We start from the raw sequence: 25,373 nt of genomic DNA on the forward strand, positions 1-25,373 counted from the left end.
GCTTCAGCAACATAGTGGAAGTGCTTTTGAATTTAAGACGAAACTCTGAAGAAGTCTCGGGAAATGACGAAAATAATTGTTTGATTTTATCATTCATTTTATTTCATTTATCAATTGAGTCGGTCAATTTGAACAGATAAAACAATGTTTTGTGAAAACTGAATTGTCGGTTTGAATGCTAAACTATAAAGCCTGCTTTTAATCATTTTTTTTGCAGTTGCTCAATTTAGCAGTTGAGAGAATCAAAGTTCTAAAAAAAGTAGAAATGCAAAAGTATTGGACGTTCATTAGACCAAAATGTTTTGAAGACGAGTTTTGGTTGAAAATAAAGAGTTTTGAAGTGTGGTTGATGTGTCCCATAAAAAAGAAGAAATTACTGGTCAGAATTGTTTTGGGACCAAGTTCGAACGTACAGAAGATCACAAGGGTTTTTGGGAATTTTTGGGAGAGAGAATATAATTTGTTTGCAATATGAACGTCTGAAAAGTCTTTACCACACACCCCACCGGTGTTTAATGGTACTTCCTATATTCTAATTACCATCAAAATTGAACGTGATGTTCATCAGACAATTGGATACGCAACAAGAAAATTACCAAATATTTTCGGGTATCCAAAGCTGTTTAGTTCCCTTCTAAGTAACAATGAAAAAACGGTAGCTTTCTTCCACACTCATGAAAGAAACAATTTGTTGTAGAGGCCTTGGGCACATTGGAAAATGTGTTAGGTTTTTAATGCTTCAAACTGCGCAGCATTTTGCAACGGACGTGTTAATAATTGTTAAAAACATACAAAAAACGTGTGTTCTGATATTCTCCCATCTTTTTCTGACTTCCCAATAATTGTAGTTTTTCAAAAAATTGTTCAGAAAAATCGAAAAATAGCCATGGTTCAATCCTAAGGTTCTAAAAACGTAAAAATTGGATCAATCAGATAAGATCCCCTATTTGGGGAGCAGAAGAATTGAAAAACAAGCAACTAATTTTAAAAGAATGGTTGAGAATGAAATTTTGCAGAGTCTTGAAATTACCAAACGATGTTGTCCTGAAAATTCCAGTAATTTCGATAAATTTTTAAATAAGACTAATGGCTTATTTTTGGCAACCTTGTACGCCTTCTATTACACGTATACGTTAAATCCGAATGTTCTAAACGGAACAACACTTCGCAATTCGAAAGAACAGCAGTTTTGTCAGTTATTTTTTTGACAGACCAACCGCATTAAGTTGTATTATGTTCTATTTGTTTTTAGTTTTGAGTAGCGAAACAATATTTCATTGCTTTCACTGTTTCTCTGATTCGTAATGAGGTATTCCGAGATAACCTTCAAATACATTTTTTTGACATAAAGTACCTACATATTATTGGTTGTCTTGATAATTATACTTCCATGAATAGTTTATTCATAACTTGGTGAAAAAATTAATTATTACGTGCATCGAATATGTTTTTTCGTACAATCATGAGAGAGCATTGGGGATAATCGCTTATACTTAAATGTGAGACGAACTCACGTTTCTTAACCGAACCTTTCAAATTTGATAGTTTTTTGTGTTAGCCAATTTCATGCTAGAAGCCTTCTAACAACAAAAATACAAACTTCTACATATAGCCTATTATATAGAGACTTAAAACCGGGATGAAACAATAAAGGGAAGACAAGATGGGAGGTAAATAATAGAGGGTAAAAATAATAGGGGTGAAAAAGTGGGACACAGTTACTAACTTCCTGATAGACTCCTTCAATCCAAGTTGTCCCACTCAGTGCCAGAGAAGCCAAAACAATTGCAACTATCTGGATAAGAATCACCAAACAGTCCAGAGTAATATTTGTCGCTGAATTAGACATAAATTTTTGCCTTGTAACTCAAAATAACAAAAAGTAACGAATTTTAAATAAATTATGGAGATTTTTAAAAAACAAAAAATTAGCAAAACTGTAATTTATAGTTGTTGCTCAAAATTTGAGATTATTTTATTTGCAAGGCTAACTTCCGAAGCGGCTTCTGCTATAAAACTGAGTATGAAATTACAAGCTGAAACGGTGAAGATGGAATGTGAATGGTGGTTTGATGTTAAACTCAGGGCAACACAAACATCTATTTCTTACCGGTACTAAAAACAGTACAAACAGGTACTATAGCAGTAACATTCTTACTATCAACGTTTAATACGAACGAAAAATGCAGCAACAGTTCTTTATAGCTTGAAAACATCGCCAAACATACCCCTCAGTTCAGGAAATGAAAACTGAAAGCTAAGCGGTTTATACATACCATATTATCGTTCTCAGAACAGCTATACATTATTGTTCCAACATTTTTTCGAAAATGGGGGAATATAAATGCGAGACTGGCATTTTTCTCTTCAGTTAAATTTTCTCTTTTTCTCTACGCATTGTGAAGAGAAAAAAAACGTTATATTGTAGCCCTCAGGATTTAGTTTTCATATTTATCAAAAACTATCAGAAGTCGGAAAGAGTGGGAGCTGTAAAACTTTCAAAGGAAAAATTGAGAAGGAAAAGAACGACCGCTCAGGAGCGGGGCGGATGTGTGTGTGTGTGTGTGTGTGTGTGTGTGTGTGTGTGTGTGGGGGGGGGGGGATGACAGGTCTTATTTAAATTGAAATTTAAATTTAGTTAGGTTGATTGGAAATTTTCACAGTTCCAAACAATACTTCTCAATACTTCACAGTTTTCAAGCCTATAAAAAACAAAACAAACTATAGGACCAAAAATTTCCAAAAAAAAACGAATAATTTGTTTTTTTTTCTCAAAATTTTGTTTAAAAACATTTCTATACATCTCTCTGTTTTCTGCTGATTACAATCTGATGTACGAACTATTTTTCCTCCAATAAAACACTTGTTGGGAAATTAAAGACTTTCGGCAAATTAGAGCTCTCAAAAGAGCAACAATCACCTTTGATAATGTAAAACCAAAAGCAGAAAAATGTATTCTTTTCTAAATTCTAAATAGTTCTGTTTGCAGAAAATTCTTCTCATTTAATCAAAAATAACATTTTTAATAATTTGAGAACTTTGACAATATGAACAATTATATTTTTACGTTCATAGTATCATGAAATGAACATCGAATCAACCAAATTCATTAATGAAAAAAGAAGGAAATTTTGTCTTATCTTTTTTATTTGCTTTCTCTATATTGTATCTGCAAATAATTTGAACTAATATTCATTAATATATTCCAACAAAGATAAATAGGAAAATTAGATAGTTTTTGGATTGTCAGATTGGGAAATTTAAAAAATATTTACAATTTGAAATGAGAAAATAGTTTTTTACTTCTCTGTTTTTGAAATTGATCTTGGGAGTGATCATTTCCAGTTTTTGTGCGCTTCTGTAAACAGAAGAACAGAATTTCAATGATTGCGAATTTCCTCATATGAAAACGAAAAATCTTTTCGAAAGAAAAATCTAATTTTTTTTTGTGTCTGCTTAAAAAATTTATTTGATTTTCCTATTTCTTTAAAAGTACTCTTACTTAAAGGAGGGATAAGGCCAAAACAATAATAATACTGATAACCAAAAATCCACAAAACTGGTATTTAGGAAATTATACGAACAACTTCTAACGTTCCTCTACCTGTTAAAAACAACTTGAGGCAGAAAACAAAAATTATAAAAATTATCAGATGTAATAAAAAGTTAGAAAAATCCTTACATTACAATTTTTATCAAAAAATTGCCTTTTTAAATTTAATCAGAACCAAAACTTCTTTCCTCACAAGTAAAATTTAACACGATTGCGTAATTTTTGAAAAGAAAAAAGCAGGATGATGCTCATGAAATATCAAAGTGACAAAATGTTTTGAAATAAATCAACAAGATCGTTTCCATTTTACTGCCATTTTCACGATAACTGATAAAATTACCATTGGAAATCCAGACCTAATTTTTTAGAAAAACAACCAAGACACAAATGAATGGTGAGAGGTTTGGTCTAAAGATCAGATGCCAATAAAAATTTTCTTTGGTGGCGAGGTTTCTATTTGTGTGTGTGTGTTTGTTTATGTGTTTATGTGCGCGTGGGCGCCTGTGTGTGCATATGTATGATTGTGGGTATTTTCAGTTTGTGTGGTATGTGTGAGAGAGAGAGATGGAGACAGAGAAAAAAGGTTATTTGAGAGAAATAGTTGCTACAAGTGATAGATGCAAATAGAGGCCAAGAACAAAACCTGGCTTAAATCAGGAAAAACTAGAAAAACTACATAACGTTTGCTACAAATTTAAGACTGAAAAATTTCCAATGCCATGGTTGCGTTTTTTATATCCCGTTATCGAGATTTTGAAAAGTTAATTGCCCCAATGCTCATGAAACGTCAAAAACGACAAAAAATTGAAAAGCTTCAAAACATCATTTCAGATTTTACAGCCAATTTTATACGATTACCAAAACAATTGCCTATGAAAGTTCATACATACTTTTCTATGAAAATTTGTCAAACAATATATAAACGATATATATATTTTAAATTTTGAGTAATGATTACATGCCAAAACATAATTTTAAAAAAATTTGTTTTGGTGGTGATGTTTGTATGTGTTTGCGTGTGCGCGCTTGTGTGGGTGTTTTTACGGTTATGCGTTTTCTTATATATATGGTATGTTTAATGACGAAACTACAGCTACTTTTACACATTGCCTCAAAAAGTCCAAACCTAGTTTTAATAAAAAAAGACCGAAATGAACAGTGATGATCTTTGAGTAGTGACCAATTGACAAATTTTTTTTGTTGTTGGGCTTTGTATTTGTGTGTTGGTGTTCAGCAAATTTCAGGAGTTCACGTAAATGATCTCTATTGTAGGTGGTTGAGAAACTTGTTGAACGATGATTAGATTTTAAATGTTTTTCAACCCACTGATTCCTCTTGATTCTGTATGATTAGTCTGTTCTTGTATAATTATTTTTTTTTAATTTTATATATCACAAGTTGTGTTCACAAAAACGAGCAAGTATTTTTTTCCTTTAGAAGATTTTTTTCATTTTTCGGTTCATGGAGCATAGTTAAAAACATCTTTTGTAAAAGAAGTGATTTTTGGTCAACGTTTATTGAATAATTTTTTTCTATTTTCCTCATTTCTCGTGGATAATTGTGTTCAACATCAGCAAAATCTTAAAGGAGAAATCTGAAAAATTTCATAACGAAAAAGGGGGAACTGCTGAAGCTTTCTTTGCTCCGCTTAAATTCAAATCAAACTCATAAAATTAATTTAGACAGTGTTTTCTTAGTTGATTTTGTTATTTGCTTTTTTGAAATGATTGGTCTTACAGTCACAGAAACAGGTTATTATGTTTTTTTTTTAACTTTTAGCAATTATAAATTTTTTAATTTTTTAAATTTTTTAAATTAATTTAATTTTTTAATTATAAAAAGTGAATGATCTTCAATAAGCTTTCACGACACGAAAAGGAGTGCTGGTATTGTAAAGGTTGCTACGACTCTAAAAGGCGTATTGGCATTCTACAAGGTCTTAGCTAAAGCAAGTTTGTTCAAGAATTGAACTTATGACTTTTTGTAGCAATGGACTTTAACAGTAGCTTAATTACTTATACATCATAATTAGGAAACTTTACTAATGTCCAATGGCATTTTGATTATTTTTCGTCCCATAGCAGTTACTCCTCTCTAGCCAAAATATGGTCGCCTCCAAATACCTACACCCTTTTTACCTCCCCGCACCTCTCTGCCTAGCTACTTTCCTTGCATTAAATTGGATCTGGAGCGATGGATGTAGGTAACATATCAATGTTTTATAATGGAGGGTTTTTGCAGAAATCATAACTACTTGATTGTCATTTGCAATTGAGTTCAGATAACTTTCTTAGGAAAAATATGTCACAGAATGCCAGGAGAGGCACAGTCTCACATAACAAACGGATAAGCAAACTGACATGTAAAAAGGGCCCTACAGTACATCTTATACAACGTTGTACAAAAAATATAATATATCAAAAAACTATAATTGGTGTTAAACTTTACAATACCCTTGTCCCAAAATTCAACGATTTAGCGCAATATTACTTGAAAAATTTATTGAATGCAGTGCTGGCTCGTGATGAAATTTTAACGTAAAGATATCCCCGTTAAAATTGTGCTGGACGATTAGTTTTGAAACGCATTTGCTCCAAAGCATGCGTTTATCTTTCGGGCTTTTTTAGCAAGCAGATTTTTTTAGATGGGTGCAATTTCTTCTATTGATCAATTATTGATTCGCGTTGTGATCTGTAGAGGTCATTTAATTTCTCCAATAAAATATATTTTTTCAACATTACAAAACTATCCGCATGCGGGGAAAGTTATTACTCCTCTCTTATTGGTTCATAAATTGCTCGCTTTAAACTATATTCAGAAATAGCATCCCTTTTTGCAGTGAGGGGGGGGCAATTGTAAAAAAGATCCATTTTTTGATCTGAACTTTATGCTCTAATACTCCGTGTACTTGATAAACTGAAATCTAATTAGCAAACAATTGCGTGTTTATGAACAATTTAATAAGAGAAATTTAAGCGGTCAATCCGAGAGGGTGAAATCATTGTATAAAATAATTCTGATGGTGAATATTTGTCTTCACGTTAAGATTTTCAGTAATTTATCTACTTTAAATATTAATCTACTTCATCAAAACTATGCTTATTCATTACCAATTCTGGTCTAATGCAACAAAATTCTGCACTTAAAACTGGTCCAGATCTATTCACGGATTTAACGCAATCCGAACAAGAAATTTCTCACGTCGCTCACAATTTTCGTGAAAAATTTTATAAAGCAAATACATTTATTTATAGAGAGCCGTTTAATTACTTGAGCTGAAACTGCCTTGCCCTGACCGAGTTATAGCCGCAAACATATTATAGGATACATGGTACAAAACGAATTTATTTTCAACCCAAAAATTTAAAAATTTGCGGGGAAAATGCTAGGAAAATTATTAAATTAATTAATTTTTTCCTTGTTCTTATTTAGCATCTTAAAATAAAAAAAAACTGTTTGCGTGTGTTTGAGAAGTTTTGTACCTGCTCCGCATGTTAGACAACGCCCGCCCAGATTTTTTTCCAACAAAAATTTGGGGAAAAAATACTAAATTAAAACGTAAACAATTTAGCAAATTTATCACTGCATGCAAAAGCACTCTTACATTTATTAGCCCTAAAAGGCACTAAAAACTCAGTCTAAAAAACAAGTTTTACCAAATATCCAAGAAAAGGACAATTATTAGGCAATTTTCTTCTAGTTGTTGCGATTTCTCCGCGCAACGAGTTTGTAGACTTGTCCAACGAATGTTAGGTTTTAAAGTCAAAAACTTGGAATCAAATCATGTTTGAAGGTTGAGAAAGAACAATTTAATGTATATTGTGCAAAAAATTAGCTTGACTTAGCTGGACAAAGGACTCTACTTGTTCAAAGTATACTTGGCTAAAGAAAAAAACCTTTGAGGAACAAGAAAGAATGTAAGGACGGGTTATCAGAGACGCCCAAGTTGAAGAGTTTAAGAGTAGTTTGTGTAATTATTAGCAGACTAAGCTTGCCAAGAGAAAAAGCTGTTTCAAATCTAGTATTCATAAATTTTCACAGTAGATATTTCTGTATATAGCCTATATCAGGTTATGGGCCCAGGCCTTAGTCTCTGAGCTCGACCGCAGAAGCGAGACAAGATAGTTAGATACTGTGGATGTGGTGATGCGCAATTTAAAGGGGAGTGTTAGAAGGTTGAGAGAGAAAAAACGTGATGTAAATTGTGCGAGAGATAAGCTTGACATCGCTTGACAAGAAGCTCTAACTGTTCAATATACACTTGGCTAGGGAAAAAAACCTCGAGGAACAAGAAAGAACGTGAGAACAGGTTATAAGAGAAGCCCAAGTGAGGCTTGCAAGTAAGAAATGCTAGTTCAAATTTTAATACTGGTCCAATTTTACAATAGTTGTTCCGTTTTAGACCCTTTAACAAAACATAACTATGAAAATAATTAATTCTGTAAAAAAGAATGCATGAAAACAGAAGATTTGAGGAACCAAATGAAATTAGAAACTATCCTATATATATATATATATATATATATATATATATATATATATATATGTGTGTGTGTGTATGTATGTATATATTTATACATAGTTGTTTTTTCAGTACACTGAAGAATTAGTGTACTGAAAAAATTAGTGTACTACAAAGTTGTTTTTTCAGTATACTGAAAAATTAGTTGTTTTTTCAGTACACTCCTAATTTTCTCCGTTTTTGCCCCCCGTACGTTAGGCAACCACCAATCACAGCACACGTAAGCTGGGGGTCGGGGTGCAAAAACGGAAAAGACCCTGTAAAACTATGAATAAGAATGAAATTTTCAATAGAAATGATAAAAACACACACCAGGAAAAGACACATAAACGAGTTCTGAACTTATTTAACCTCAAACATGCTGAAGAAGACATCGTGCTTAGATAAAAAAAATAAAATTCTCGTCACTTTAAGGGAAGTTTTTGAAATCCGGGCTGAACGTTATATGTAGAAAACCCCGATTAGCGGATTCGAAATCAGAAAAATCTGTTGAAACAAAATAAATTGTTGAAAAATGCTGTTTGCTAATGCTTAAAAACGATTCAATAGGGTGAAAATTACTAATTAATGTCACAAAAGTTAGTATTAGAAATCTAGAACTATTGACCGAATACTAATCTTACAGAATCAACTTCATTTAGTTTTTTCGCAAGCATGTGATCTGTTTTCGAACTGTTTCTGAGTATTTTTGTTTCTTTTTTTTCCATTTTTTTTGCATTATAGCCGATTTCATTTAATGTACATGGCCGTTGTTTTGTTTTTCTTATTTTTTTCATCATTTTATAATATCCTATTCCATCTGATTTATGTTTGTTTATTTTTAGAATGACGTCTTGTAAACAATGATTCATAGTTAGTTATCCATTGAATAAAAACACAAGCCGTGGACAGAAACAAAACGCGTTCGGTTTACTTCTTATACTTCTTATTACACAGAATTACAATAAACATGTTCCTATAGTTTCACATAAAATAATGCCATCCAGGAGAAAAAAGGGAAAAGCTTTCGGTTTTTTCCATAGATTATACGTTTCAACCATTGAAATTTGTTCTTTTTACAAATAGCAGTAAAATGCACGTAAACGTACATTGTAAAAGAAAAACAAACAGAAATGGCTTAAAATGAGGATTATTTTTGCGTATACTTAAGCTTAAAAATATACTTTCCTGTTTCGTTTCGGTTTTTATAAGCGTGAGAAAAAGCTGCCGTAATAGCACGCGTTCTGTACCATAAAAACCAAAACGAAACAAAGTATTATTTTTCACGTGACTGTGAAAATGCGTTTACATTCGCATTAATTAAAGCGTAAAACCAAAAAAAAATTAAGCCTTACTGTCTATTTCGTTTCGCCTTTTCCCTTTTTTCCAACATTTAAAACATTAGACTATACTGAGTGTAAGTTTCGGTTCACTTAATCTGTTCTTAGCTCGGACATAAAGCACTTCTTTTTTCATCTTTATAGCAATACAGTTTTTCATTGCTACATGCATATGAGCAGCACCATGAAATAGTTATTTGTTTGCAAAATTTGGTTTTAAAAAATTTATGTCGGTATTTCTTTTTACCGTAATACAAGCTGATCTCGTTGAGGATAGTTTTGATCCAAAAGTTCTCCGAAAACTCTAGAGCCGTTTTATTTGTACAACAAAAAATAGCAATTAAATTTGTCAATAAATTTCAAAACCTTCAAAAATTGTCTGTTGTCCTTTTTATTTAAAAAACCGTTTTTGTTTAAGAAATTTAAGTTCTCATTAACAAAAAACTAATTTCAGGTTGCAGTTTCCTTGAATTTTCGGCCATAATTTTTCAATTTTTCATTCAGAAATTGTGAATTGTTAATTGCTCACATTGACTTTATTATCCAATCATTGCGTAATTTGTTCAAGTTTACTTGATAGACAGTTACGCAGCAACACAGTTACGCAATACACAGTTACGCAACAATATGGTTGATCCAATCAGAGCTGCGCTTGGTGGAATCATAATCCTATGTCAGATCGTAGTCCTGATTCTGGCAGCTCTGGCACTGGGTGGGGGTACTTGGATCGAAGACGTGGAGGACTCCGGTGATTACTTCACCCGGATCCAAAGTGGATATGGCCAGGGAGTCCAGTTCGCAACCGGTGACTTCCACAGTATTGGAATGTGGAGGTACTTCCACGAACCCGGACAGTCCAATCCCCTCCCCAGCAGAGGTAAGTTCAGCCGGGGTGTCTCCGAGGAGTTGAACTAGATTTAACCCCATTTTAGCCCCATATAATTTCTCTTAAACACCATATAATCTTGTTTCAGGAATTTGCACGAAGAAAATATATAGTTTAACTTGATAATGACTTAAACGGACTAAGGCGAAAACTCGATTAGGTGGTCAAAATAATGTTTGTAGACATTGAATAGGCAGAATTTTTCAACTCAGATACTGTGAAAATTAAGCAATTGCCATTTGCGACATTTAAAAGTGGTACTTCAATATCTACTTGAATGAGTTTAATTAGTACATTTAAAAATCACTATTTTATTGAATGTTTTGAGCTATTTTATTCCTCTTCGGTGGTACTTGGTCCCACAATTTGGGAAAAATACCAGGGAAAAAGACAGAACAGACAATATGCAGGAAGTATATTCTGTGCTTGAATGTAACTTATAGAGTTGTTTTGAAGCATTGTGAGAAAAAAAAAACGATTTAAGCTAACGAGAACACAATTACAAATGCGCAAAAGTTGAAGAAAAGAAAACTTATGATTGTGTTGATTGTTCGTAACTGATTTCATTGAGTAAACAAATGTTAGTAGAAGTAGACGTATTTGTACTTTCTAGTAGATTTTGAAGTCCGGCCTTTAAGCTTTTAATTTGTGTTTATAACTAAATTACGTCTAAGTTGCATAAAGATAATGTTGTGACCTTATGACCGGCATTACTCAAACAAACCACATTGCTCATCAAACTTAAAAGAAAGTTTATCTTCCTCCCGTGAAAAAAATTTTGATTTCAGTACAAGTGTAAAGAAAAGAATGCACTTTATCAAAAAAAAAATTAAAAGTGAACCATTTGAGGAGTCAGTGCAAGCAAAATGCTATACGAGATGGAAAAGTTTTAAATGTACAAAAGAAAGCGACTGATTTTTTTATTCCATTAGTCCTTAATTGGTATTAATATTGTCTAGCTAACTGTTAAAAAACTCAAAAAAAAAATTTTGCCTGACATGAAATTTTTGTTAGGTTAGATTTACCAGCAATCAACAGACAAACAGAAGTGCACAAGAGACTGAGTAAAAAACGCCAACGCACGATAAACTTTTTGGCATAATAACAACTACTCTTAGCACACAGATTCTCAGGTCTAGTGAAACGCAAGATCTTCAGTTCTAATCCGATGAAGATCATCGATGGCGTACAAGTAATTCTCAACAAAAATTTTTGCAACAAAACTGTCGTTTGAGTTATATCGAGTATAGATGACTTAGTTGGTTTCATTGACAGAAGTTAGGCAACTGAAGTAGCAACTGAAGTAGATAAATGAGCCGAACGAAATGTTTTTAAAATTTATCGAAATTTTTGAAAATATACTGAGTTGTCATGCACCCTTGAAGTTGGTAGAAAGTAGTACCAAAAAACAACAAAAGCAATGGTTGACAAAAGAATTACGTGGTCTCATAAATGAAAAACACCGTCTTTTTAATGCGTGGAAGAAAAACCCAAAATCAGAGATTTATAACATTTACAAATCTTTACGCAATTCAGTGAATAGAAAACTGAAAAAAGCTGCAGATGATTACACAAAGAATTTTTTCCAGCAGCTACCAACTTCAGGAGAACAATGGAAATTCATCAAAAACAGGATCAATTCCAACAGCCAAATAGAAAAAATTGACAAATTAAGGGAAGATAGTCATTTTGTTGAGGATGACAGAGAGATTGCTAATGTTCTTAATAATTGTTTTGCGAGACTAGGATTATACAAAGGCAAAGGCGTTGCTCCAAATTGTTCTTCCCTAACATTTGATGGACCGGAATTTAGCTTCCGACCAGTCACCAGAAAAGAATTGTATAATGTTATTGATAATCTACCTAAGCATAAATCTCCCGGACCGGGCTATATACCAGCATGGGCGCTAAAAGATAGTAAACTGTCTATTGGAACTCATTTACAATTTGTCGTCAACGAATGTATAAACAAAAACACGTTTCCTAATATTTTGAAAACAGCGCATGTTACACCTGTCTATAAGAAGGGAGACCGACTAGAACCAGAAAACTATCGACCCATATCAGTCACACCAACTCCTACAAAAATTTTTGAGCGATTACTACTTGAACAACTAACTCACCACCTAACTCTTAATGGTCTGATTAAAAAGAATCAATTCGGCTTTCAAAAGCAAAAGTCCTGTCTCGATACAATCATTTCATTAACTGAAAAGATAAACCAATGCGTTGACGAAAACGAAATTGTTGTCACACTCTTTTTAGACTTAGCAAAGGCTTTCAACTCAATATCTATAGATGTTTTTATGAACAAAATAAAAAGGTATGGAATTGGAGAAAATGCAAGAATCTTATTAAACTCTTTTTGCTTTGTGATAAAAAACAGTGTGTAAAAAATGGGATAGCAAAATCAGATTGGGTTGTCATGAATCACGGTGTTCCTCAGGGAACTGTCTTAGGGCCTCTAATTTTTATACTTTATGTCAACGATTTCAGTAAAGCTGTATCAACGAATTGTGATGTATTACAGTTTGCCGATGATACAGCAATTCTATGTCATGCAAAGAATGAAGCAAATTTGCAGCTAATAGCTGAAGATACCTTAAACAAGACAGATCAATATATGAAACAAAACAGGTTAACTTTGAATGAGAAAAAAATGAAGTTAATGATGTTCAGGAATGAAAAATTGCCGAACATTGAAGCTGTCGATTTCAAAGGACACCGATTGGAAGCATCTGAAAAATGTAGACATTTAGGTGTAATAATTGATAGGGAACTGACATACCAAAATCAACTAAATAAGGTTATCAGTAAAATGGCTTCAGCAATCAGATCATTATATTTGGTTCGTTATCAGGTACCGCTAAAAACAAGAATAAATCTTTTTAAATCACTAGTTTTGTCTCATTTAGATTTTAGCGCAATTTTTTTTCAAAATTTACCATCTTACTCTATTGACAGAACTAACAAACAGATAAACTGGGGAATAAAAGTTTGTTTTATGAAAACCAAATACGATACTGCCAGAGATCTACTTCTGGAGACTAAAATTCTTCCAGCAGAGCTCCAAATAACACGGGTGTCTTTAAATAGGTTTTTCAATATTCTCCAACAAACAAGAAATCGCTCTAATAAACATTTCAGATTTTTAGAAAACGTGCCTATTATTGTAAACAAACGAACCCATAACCTTTTCTTAGAACAAAAATGTAAGTCAAAATGGAGTTATGGTTCAATTGTTCGTAACTTTATTCGAAAATGGAACACACTTCCAATTACAATTAGAAAAGAAACGTCGAAGACCAAATTTAAACAAAAAGTTACAGCGGAAATGCTTAAACGACACGAAAGAGTTCCAATAGACAGAAGGGTTGCAGGATTTAAACATATTTTTTTAAATTATTTTACGAAAACCGAACCTTAGTTTGTTATAAATTAGAAAAAAATAATATTTGCTTAATAAATTTCTAACATGTAACATTAACCAAGTGGTTAGTTTAATTTACATGTTTGCAGATTTAAAAAAAAAGCAGTTCTGATATCAACGACCATATATTTAGTTTTTGAATTGTCTGTTCAGATAAGTTGTTGGTTCTCTTGATACTTCACCCCCAGCATCACATAAAAGATACTTTATCGCAAGGTAAAAGTTTTCAGCTCCAAATTTGCAGTGGAGATTTTTGAGATTTCATTTGGAGTGAAACAAACAAAGTTAGGTTTTTCGGCGGACAAAATGCCCAAATGAGGAGGACTGAAAGAAGGGAGTACCAATTTTCTATCCAATATTGAGTTTCTTTCACATTGTAGAAATTATACAAAAATTTCTCGTTCAAATTTTAAAAAAATTTTGCAAATACAAATTGCGAAACTTAATAGTGGTACTTCAAGATCCGCTTCGATGAGCTTATTTATTTTATGCAAACTTCACTATTACCTTAAAAGGAGAAAAAGATAGAAGGAAGTATATTCTGATTAAATTGTGCAAACAATTGATAGTACGAGTAGACCTCTTTGTATTTTCTAGTAGATTTTGAAGTAGGGCCTTTAAGTTTTTTATTCATGCCCAAATTGCGTCTAAATTGCATATAAATAATTCTTTGACATTCTGACTGCCATTACTCAAACCACATTGACCATCAAAATTAAAAGAGTGTTTCTCTTTCTTCCGTGCAAAAAAGCTTGATTTCATCCCAAGTGTAAAGAAAAGAATGCATTTTATCAAAAAAATTTAAGTTGATAAGCGTTTGAGGCGTCGGTGCAAGCAAAAAGCTATACGAGATGAAGAAGCATTAAAAAAGAAAGCGACGTAATTTGGTTCCAATACTCCATAATTTGTGTTAAGAATAGGAGCCAGCATGTTTGTACTTGCTTACCGATTACTGAGCCTCAAACATGAGATTGGCGAAAATCTAAAATTTCGAAATTATTAAGCCGAGATGAACACGAAACTTAGGTCAACTTGAGCAAACATTTGCATAGGATAAATTGCATCTTGTGCTCTATTTTGTACGATCACTTTTTTGCTTATGTTGGGTCAAAATGTTCTAAAAGAAGTGACACGATATTTATTGCTTATAAAACCTGATAACGCTGAATAGCATTACGCAGACAAAGAACCGTCCGAAAAACGCTAGCGAGCAAACAAATTAAGCATGAGAAACATAATGCTCGAATGGAGCACTTGGTTCAAAAGTGAGCGAAATTTGTAGTTATCTAGTGAGTTCCTGGTGAAAAAAAACTGTAGTTGCAGTGACTGAAACTGCAGAGTTAACCGAAATCGCTGGTTGAGAGAGTAGTAATTTTTGGGTCAGTAAGAGAGTTACTGCAAAGCAAAACCTAATAAATTTAATTGAGTGAAATCAATTGTATAAGCTTTGGATACTTGCGGATAGCGGGATTAAACTTGTTTGAGTAAGAATGAAACATTAATTAATTTTGATTTCTCGTTGGTTGTTGAAATTATTCCATTATATGTTTCTGGCTGTAGATTTACTGGTTGCTTGTAATACAATCATTGAGTATTAACTCAATTATCCAGAGTGCTTTTATAAACAGTCGTGAGAGGAACGTTTTAGAACACAACACTCCCTAAAAGTTGACGAACTACCAAACTAATTTTTTTCAATTTTTGATAGAGTTTTCAGAGATGGCCAGTCCCCAGCTAGAAGCCTTCTAACGCTCAAAATACAAAAGAGCAGTCCTTTATAGTATTAGAGAGCCACTGAGAACAGTTATGTTTGAAATTACTGTCATATTTTGACATTTCAGATCAAATTTTCTACAGAAGATTCTCAATTTGTTTTTTTATTGAATTTTCAATCCTATCCACGCCCAGCAGTTTGTTTTTGTTTAGCACCCACAGTGATCAATACTTGGATGATGTAGATTTTATTTAAACGTGTGAGAAAAAGGGTTGTTCCATTGATTGTTTAAAAGAACTGTTGTGCACTGTTTTATGTTAATAAGCTGTGTCAAGTAAGTGTGTCTCTCAGTTTGATTTTCTGACATAGTGGCATAATTTTTGCACTGATTTTGAAAAGGCTCATTGAATAAAATCTCAGTCCTGAAATTGTCCTGATAAACTGTTTTATTATATAAAACCAAAAAGGAACAATCTGCTCTAGGAAATTCACAATAACCTCAAATCAAGGAGAAACAAGGATCCAATGTGTTACATGCTTTCTATAGGGACCGTCAGCAGAGTAAAAAACCAGAAAAAAAGTTTCAAAAACTGGGGATAGTTAGAGAGGGTCACAAGATAATATCTTCTCTCTATTGATTATCTCTGTAAGCTGCTTTGTTGTTTTCTTGTTTTCAACCAAGCCACCTACGCGAAGTATTACACAGATTATCTCTGTGCTCATAAATTTTTTTTTTTACATATAAGTCCATCATAGCTTTTTTGATGACTTCATTTCCAAGCTGCCGTTATCGCCATTTTTAAAGGAGTAAACTTCTAAAGATGCCAATGAAATAACCCAACAGTGACATCAACTATCTGTTTCGACCCTTAAAATTTGCACTTCACAGGGCTTCACTGCATTTTCTCTTAGAACCACTACAATTCGTGCTAAAATTACGCAGATGTAAAAACATTGTAAGCTCTTTATTTAAAATTTGCCCAGAAACCATAAAATGACCATTCATTATGGCTCTTTTCAGAGCAAAACCCGTCAAAGGCCGTATTTTCGTTTGATTTGATCGATATTTACTGACCAGTGTTAAAACCTACGAAAAACTCGCTTTTGACCCCGATTTGAGTTACTAAACAATTTTGGGCATCATCTAATTTAGACTGACTAAATATTGTTCCTGGTTGTTATTTAGACCCGGAATTGACAACTGGGACTGCGTGCTATGTGTTGGCCCTGTCCCTTGGCTGTCTGTGCATTGTTCTTCTGTCTTATCAACTGATGGGAATCGGACACAACTCACTCACAGTCACTCTCTCCATATTCTGGGTCGTATTCTTCGAGTGTAAGTCTCATCACAATTACATTCTTCCAAAACCCCCACCCCCCCACCCCCCACCCGCACCCTTGAAAATTTGGTATTTCCAACCATCCTGGTTTTCTAGCAACTGCAGGTCATATTGTTCACATTGATCACAAGTCGTCAAATACAAAAAACTTATTTGAGTTAAACAAGAACTAGCAGTTCAATATACTTTTAAAAATTTCAGCCTTCGAGATGAGCTGAAAATTAAAAACAGCTAAGCTATCACCCTCCAGGTGAGACGAAGCAAATAAGAGATAAGAAAAATTTAAAGTTGTTTTTGCTTTTCAAACCTCGAAACTGGTGATAATCAGTTTCTTTACAACAAACACGTCAGAAGACATAGATACGCCGGTATAATAGAAAAACAGTTTATGATCTGAAAATTAATTGCCCTTAATAAAATCTGTGGGCAGTCTCTTAGGATAGTATAAATTGAAAATGATAGCAACCAATTTTGGGACAAATTGTAGAAAATTCTTGTTTTTTTTTTGTGTGTGTGAGTGCGTAAATATCCTAGTATGGAGTTACCCATCTTCGCTCTAAGATTGTTTTAGAGAAAAATTTTGAACGAGAAAAGGAATTGGACTCTCTTTAGTTGCGTTTTGAGATAATTCAAGGAAATGATTTTGGTTCTATTCGAATAGTTTGTGACTCGACCAAAATTTTTTTGTCATCTTGCTTTATTATTCCTGTTTTTTTGCAAATGTTAGAATGTTCTATACTATTCATGAAATATGAAAAAAATTTAGGTGTTGGGGGTACGCAGCATATATGATTAGTTTTTACCCACATCAACATCGGCTTTTTCCCCAGAAGTTTGGTCAATCTCTCTGTAGAAATCATAGAAATGAGCCAAGTTCAAAATAATTCTAATATCAAAAATGAACTAATGTTAACCATAAGGATGTCTCTTTATTTCGTTTTGTGGTCCGTAAAGTTTTTCTTCATATTGAAAATTGATGTATATTAAAGTTTGGTCACGCAGTACGTTTTTCTGTTTGCATTTTAAGAAAGTTTTCTTGAGTGCAACCACTTCAATCAGAAATGTTTTAACATCAGCAAATTTTTTGTCTGCTGTCTTATTATGTACAAATTGATTAACATTTGTTTATTTTTGAATTTTAAATCGTCCATGCAAATAATTGATCAACAATTAATAAATTAGTCAATCAATCCAGGCCAAAAACAGATCTGAAATAAAGAAAACGAAAAAACAATTTTACCTCAATGAGCGAAATACGTTTGTTATCAAACTTGCTGAGAATATTCTCTGCAAAAATTATATAAGTTGCATTGTGGCTTTATAAAAAGATTTTTAAGAACAATTTTACAAGTTTTTATTAAATATGCAATTTAAAATTTTGCTTTAGAAATAGTTGGATCACATTTTTCCTCATTTTTCAGACGTCGTTTTAAGTTTTCCTTGATGACAAATTTCAAAATATTTTTTTTGTGATTCAAACGTTGGAGAGGTTCCATGTTTCTGCCACGCAGAGTAATTTAAGCAGCACAAATTTGAAAACCGCCAGAAGCGGAATTTTGGATCGGTAGCAATTTTTTGTCCAAAAAGTTGTCCCTATGAGCAAAGTTTCGTTCCGAAAGCTAAAAGTTCAATGCCACAAAAACTTTTTTTTATTCACAGCTGTTTATTAAGTTTCATTGTAGCTGATGTTTGTAGTCAATCGTTTAACCCAATTTTACCTGTCAATTATTTGCATCAGATGTAAATTATAACAAAAATGGTAACGATCTCACTGACCTCATTCACCTTAAAGAGTTCGACCTTCACCTCTTTGACTTTAAAAAGGTGGCAAGACATTTACCAGCTCTATGTTAAAACTTAGAAAAATAGGAAGAAAAAGAGAAATTTATAGAGGATACAATTACAAAATTTACAAAGATGATGGAGTCTGTTTTGTATATGGCTAATCCTCAACTGGTAGGGGTGAGACGATACAAAGTGGGGTTCCAATTGCAAAAGAATATAAAAAAGTAGGTACCATGACGGACGCGAAAGAATTGGTTCGTGATGTCCCAAAAAAGAACTGTCACCAGAATGCGAAAATCTTGTTATTGGCAGTAGTAAAATAGGCAAGCTTGAAATCGACAAATCTATTCCAATCGACTGCGCAATTCATGCTTATCAAGGTCCACTACCAACGCGAAAATTAAAGTTTTGAACAAATACGACCCAAAAAATCCGAACATTAGTGATTCAAGACGGAACGAACAACGTACTTAAGTATAATAGTAAATCTGCCAATGAAAATTTCCTTGAACACAAAATACTAATTGAATTATGCATGGAAAAATTCAATCCAGATGTTTGCGTTGTTTGCGAAATACCACCATTGAAAAATGTTGAACAGTATCGGGATAAAATTGAAAAAATGGGTGAAATCAATAATCTTATTGCATCGTACTATTCCGATAAACCATCCTTCAAGATATACTTTCTTAATGCTAATATTGAAAATGTAAATAATGCAGTAAACAAGGATAACGGTAGGAATTCCATTGGATATAATTTCTTATATTTTGATAATGTGCATTTAAACTACCAGCATGGTCTGCCTCTTCTCAAAAACTGGCTACTTTCTCATCTTCTTTTGACATCTAATGGTAGCATCTGTCCCAAAGGACTATAACGAAACAAAAGCCTAATTAATAAAATTCCTACATGCGCTTACAGCTTTAACTATCGAAATAAACCATACAACTACCCCCAAATAGACAAAAAAAATTTCTTGACTTCTAATAACAACTATCAGCCTGTGAAAAATAATAATAATAATAATAATAATAATAATAATAAAAATAATAATAAAAGCAAAAATAATAAAAATAATAATAATAATAATAATAATAATAATAATAACAATAATGATAATAATAATAGTAATAATAATAATAAAAATAACAATAATAATGATAATAATAATAATAATAATAATAATAATAATAATAATAAAAATAATAATTTTAATAAAAATAATAATGAATTCAACCAAACATGGTTACAACCAGCTAGGTAGTCCCCAGATTAGGGGAGAAATCAGGTTTCAGCAATTAAGATTTCTCGCAAACTTTCCTTCCTGAAGTGTAACTTTTGTATTTGAATTTTTTCACTCCCTCCCCTTCCCAAACGCTCTTGACTTCTCTTCGCAACTCTATTAAAGTAAGTATCTTCAGAGCGTTTCCGAAAAGTTTTTCTGGCTTCAATGAAAAGTTTTTTACTTGATCTGGTCTTTGGACACCCAAAAGTTATTGCCCAGTGGTCTCAGGCAATCATAGAAATCAAGCCCACTAAAATCTTGTTAAGAAGAATTAGGTCGTTAAGAACTAGAAAATAACTGACTGGCAACAGACAATTTCGAATTAGGTTATGAACGTATTTTTTGGCACCCAAAACTGAACGGCAAGTTGTCCATTTTAAACATGATCTTTGCGGTTTTTCAATGCATTGAAGATACTGTGGTCCTGGGTTCCAGTCAGTTGACGCTTAAAAGACCTCAGAGAATATATATGTTTTCACCAATGTGCATTTGACAGTTTCTTTTGTGGTGCGGGGTATAACTCTTGTTAAATGATTCAGTTTTTGAAAGCCTTTCTTTATGACTATTTCGAGGTGACAATTCCAAGTCATGCTGGACGTAAAAATAAAATTGAGATCTTCGATTTGTTTTTCGTTTTTGCAAATAACTTTGTGCACGAATCATATTTATTTTTGTATGAGAACTCGAGAATGCTGAATTTGTCAAAATTGAAATTTAGTTTGTTTGAACCAGACCATTTGATCGCTCTATTAATATCAAACTGAAGATCTTCACGTTCTGAAATCTGTCTAATTAGTTTTGTATTATCGGCATAAAGAAATGTTTTTTTTAATAAGTTGATCAGGTAGGTCATTTATGAATACGGCGAACAAAAACACAGCAAATACTGATCCCTTGGGATCCCCGTTTGAGATTGTTGAGAAAAACGAGTAATTGTCTAGAACTTTAACTCTCCGCTGTCGATTAACTAGATATGAAGCAAAAAACTCAAAAACTTTTCATCAAATTCAAAACGAGCGAGCTTTTGAAGAACAATATTAAAATTAATCGTATCAAAAGTTTTAGCAATATCCATGTAAACTGTTATTGGGGATGAATTATCATCAAAAGCTTGACATAAGTTATCACAATATAGTAACAATTGGGTTACTGATGAATGCTTTTCCCGAAAACCATGTTGCTCAGTGCAAAGTTTCCTTTCGACTCTCTTCTTAATTTGTTTGTAAATTATTCTTTCAAAAACTATAGAAATTGCACAGAGCATTGCAATTGGTCTGTAATTTCTAATTTCCGTTTTGCTACCATTTTTGTGATGAGGACGCACGTGTATGTTTTTCCAGGATTTGGGAAATTGGCAAGCGTTAATAATGCAGCTAAATATATATAACATATTATTTATTTTGCAAAAGATACTTATTCAATTTTGCAAAAAAAATTCACTGTTTTAGTACTAAAAGTTGCATATGCCATTCAAAAAATTTAAAATTGAGTGCGAATGTAGGCTAATTTTTACACAGTCAAAATTAACGGAACAAAACTTAAAGAAATTATTTGATTTCGACAGCCATTCGAAATCAAACAAACGTTATTTTTGCCTTCTCTCATTCTTAATTCAATCTAAATGAAATACTTTTTCAACCTACAGCAAAAAATGTCGGTTTTGCGTTCTGCTGAAAAATAAAAAGATGACAAAGGTACTGAAATTTTTTGAAGCTATAAGTTTAATGATGAAGCGATATCGTACATTCAAAATGACAATATCGTGCGATTGTTTTCGTTATCAAGGAGTTATCTTGCTCCAAGACAAATCCGAATTGCTAAAAAAAATCGAGAGGGCGATAACAGTTGTGTGCTAATGTTTTCAGTCAACTCTCTTTTAATCTGTTGGATAACTTTATTGTGTAGGTGATTTGACTACTTTTTGGCCTTTCTTTATATAGCAACAGTGAGATAAAATGGCCGGAAAGAGATAATCTAACCTCAGAGCAGAGTTTGTAACAGTTGATTAAATAGTATGCAACCGCCCATTTGGATGAAAAAAACCGAAATGATTACTCGAAATCAGTATCATGCTGTGTTCGTTGTTTTAGTTGTGATGTTACTGACGGCGACAACTGTGGTGTTGAACTACTTCAAACACACATTCAGATACGAGAGACTCGGTCACTCTCACCACATGGCATGGATCTCGTTCTCATTCTCCTGTCTCGCTCTTCTACTCTCGGTCATCCGGGTGGTCATACAGGCCACCTCCCCCGAACACCAGTACTCCAGACACCACAATGGGGCAGGCACATACGGAGGGGGTCAAGGGGGCAGGGGAGGGGGCAGTGAGTACAGCCAGCCCAGGGGAGGATACCAGAGATCTATGAGCCAGACGAATCTGAATAGCAGCAATGGCAACGGCGGTGGAACTATGCCGGTAAAAAGCCTTTTTTCTTTATTTCGGACAACCTATGTTAATTATGGTTTCTAAGTTTAAGCTTAGAAGACCATTTTTTTCAAGTTCAAATTGTTTATTTTACCAAGCAGAGTTGGAACGAAGCCCGACAATAATCAATGAGGTTTTTAAAGTGGTTTTCTAATTAATTTTTGACATTCTATCCAAATAAGCAACACAAAATGACTCCTCAAGCATTTGCTTTCTCAGAAAAACAGTAGAACAAATTGCTTTCTCAGAAAAACAGTAGAACAAATCTGCATGTGAAAACCAAGTTTTTTTAAAAAAAATAGTTTTACATGTCATAAAATGCAGAGTTGGGAGGAGAACGGTTTTTTCAAATCAGTGAAAATGAACAAACTTTCAACCAATTAAAGAATTAGGTGAAAAATATAAACATTTCCATGTGAACAAAATGTTTTCTAGTCTGCTTGCACATGATATTACAAAGATCTCATGTTTTTGCCGAAAAGTTTTTATATCTTAAAAACAGCAAAATAAACAGTGTCTGAGTTTTAAAAGGTAAAATTGATTTTACTTCCCGTTCGGTTACCTCTAAGATGCAACCCGTACCTAACTCCAATTGCGTTTCAGTACTGGGCCAGTATAATTGCAATTTCTCATCATTACTGAATCATAGACTGTTTCATGTCACTTTTTTGACTTGTCAAACGTGCATTCAGTCTGATTTTACAATGGTCAGACTTGAGCCAAGTGTAAAACTAAAGTTTAGTACGGAGATTGAACCTACGCTCTCTCGCTCCGTAAACGTTTGTCCTCCTTTCTGCGCCAGCCGGACTGTTGAAATTTACAATTTTGAGCCTTGAAATATATTACATGCGCAAAGCTTCAAAAGGCCAGATCTCTGAGATTCGATAATTTCAGATTTTATTTGAAATATCGAGCGCAAGATTTCGAAATAAAGCTGGTTAACCAATCTAAATTTATTCCAAAAATCGGACTCACATCACAGAGTGTTTTGCGTTTCTAGATTAATGCCCTATTATTTGAGTTACTTCTTCATAGTCACGTAACCTATACGGCTCATCTTTCTGCTAAAGGGAAATAATACGCAAAATTAGCTTGCCTGCAAAATTTTACAGTAAAAACAGTAAAAATCAAGCTTTCAAGAAATCACTTAAAATTCACATTTTTCTCTGCGATCTTCATTGCAAATGAAAATTGCAATAGTGAAAAATTCAATTTTGATATTCGATGTAAGATATTATGATATTGATGTAATATAACGATCAGAAAACTGTATCAGATATTGATGTAATATAACGTCGGTGGTGGAATATTTAGTTACTATAGGATGCTATGCTAACATCCTAGTAATTTGATACAATAAATTGCTCTTATGGTACTTGCAGGATCTCGCGCCCTTAAGATGTGCTCCCAAGACTTAAAGCAAATTTTGGCAGACGCCGAACTTACGCAGTTGACTCCTTTTTAATTATGAAGCAGAAATTCGTGGGTCGTTTTGACTTTTAACAACAACAGGATTTTTTTCCTTACCTCCTTGAACTGTATGAAAATCTTTTTGGGCTCTTATCGTTCAAAGTTTTCTATACATTTTTAAACGTTTTGACACTGACCTTTACAGTTTTAAAAATTTAAATAGAAGCTTAAACTTTCAAAATTTTATAAAAATTTAAAATAATAATAATTATTGACACATGCAGCTGACCAAAAAAACTATAACACATTAGCGTCGATGTTCATTTGTTGGTAGGCGAACAAATGTTGAAAGATTAACAAATGAAAATCGGCTTTATTTTCTAATAGCATTTTTTGGTAAATTACATTTGTTCAGGAACTTTGAGTATTTTATATTTTTATGGAACTTTTAAAATATGAACTTTATATCTTTAATACGTTCAAAAATCAGGGTCAAAAACGTTTAAAAATAGAATTAGAAAACGTTGAAAGATAAGTGTTCAATAAGGTTTCAATAATGTTCAAGGAAGGAAGGAAAATAATCCTGTTTTGTTTCAAAATTTTATAAAGAACATCAGGATTTAGGCTCTTTATATTAATTCAAGCAACATTTGAAGACGTTCTTTTTGAAAATTCAGTTTTTTTTTCAGATGCGCCCAATATCTCCCAAGAGTGTTCACAGCCTCGGTGGGCCCTACCAGAGGGACAGCTATGTGCCCCCTCCCCCCAATGGGGGAGACTACCGCGGGGGGTACGACGCATACGACATGAGACCACCCCCACCAAAGGGATATTCCTCAGTACAAGCATAAACACATATTTGTATGACTCATTCCATCTAATACTTATTACAAACTGTTTTTTTTTCTATTTTTAAGTTCCTTGTTTCCTGCAATATTTGGAAAAAGTTGAAAAATGTTTAGAGACTTTTACAAAAGCTGTAACTGACTCCAAAAAACCGATGATGATCTGGATCTATTCTGTTTCGCCCCCCCCCCCCCTCCCCCCAGTGTTTTTTATGACCCCCAGTTACAAATTATATGTTATATAGAGAACGTTACTATGTAAGAAAATAGCACGTGCGCCTGGGGGTCATAAAAAATTTATGCTTACTAATCTGGGGGGGGGGGGGGGGGCAGAACAGATCTCAAATTCAAACAAATTAAAATCCTTGTTGATTATCAGTAACTTCGTGTGACTTGTATGACTGTCAACGTGGGGATATCAATACTTGCAAATGTTTTGTGAGAACGTTAATTTGATACTGAGAAACAAATTTCTGAAAGTCGACAGCTTTCCGATACCCCGAACCCCGATTTCCCCCATTTTCTCATTGCTTGTTTCGAACCCCATCCCCACCCTTCTCTGCCTTTCCTTGCCCTCCCGTTCATCGCCCTCAGCTCCCCCCCCCCCGCCCCCCGCAACTGCTACCATAAACACTTTTTCAATGGCAAAGATGTGAGAAGTCTGCCGGGAATGAGGCGATGAAGGTGGGGCGGGATTTCCTCTTACTCGGAACATCTACCATGGCTCTTTGATCAACAATTGCTAATTTTCAATTTCAATAATAATTATAAAAAATAAAAATTTTTCCATTTTCTTTTCCCTGTGATTTGATCATGTTCACATATCTATTCCATTGATTATTGATAGATT

General features: G+C 33.2%; 1 protein-coding gene across 3 annotated transcripts; it reads left to right on the plus strand.

Moving 5' to 3' along the window:
* Positions 1-6,640: 6,640 nt before the first annotated feature.
* On the plus strand, positions 6,641-24,705 carry LOC142336775 (uncharacterized). 3 transcript variants are annotated; one of them, XM_075385692.1, is made up of 5 exons: positions 6,641-6,754; positions 9,899-10,271; positions 16,611-16,760; positions 21,928-22,259; positions 24,368-24,705. In XM_075385692.1, exons 2-5 carry the CDS (start codon positions 10,022-10,024, stop codon positions 24,527-24,529), a joined length of 894 nt encoding a protein of 297 aa, XP_075241807.1. In that variant the 5' UTR covers positions 6,641-6,754; positions 9,899-10,021; the 3' UTR covers positions 24,530-24,705. The 3 variants fall into 3 exon arrangements, with proteins under 3 accessions (XP_075241807.1, XP_075241805.1, XP_075241806.1); XM_075385690.1 differs by lacking the exon at positions 6,641-6,754 and adding an exon at positions 9,329-9,586 and having other exon boundaries at positions 9,849-10,271; XM_075385691.1 differs by lacking the exon at positions 6,641-6,754 and adding an exon at positions 9,329-9,471 and having other exon boundaries at positions 9,849-10,271.
* The last annotated feature ends 668 nt before the right edge of the window (positions 24,706-25,373 follow it).

Source organism: Convolutriloba macropyga, chromosome 3, assembly GCF_964194025.1.
Source record: "Convolutriloba macropyga chromosome 3, txConMacr16.3, whole genome shotgun sequence".
Classification (NCBI taxonomy): domain Eukaryota; kingdom Metazoa; phylum Xenacoelomorpha; order Acoela; family Convolutidae; genus Convolutriloba; species Convolutriloba macropyga.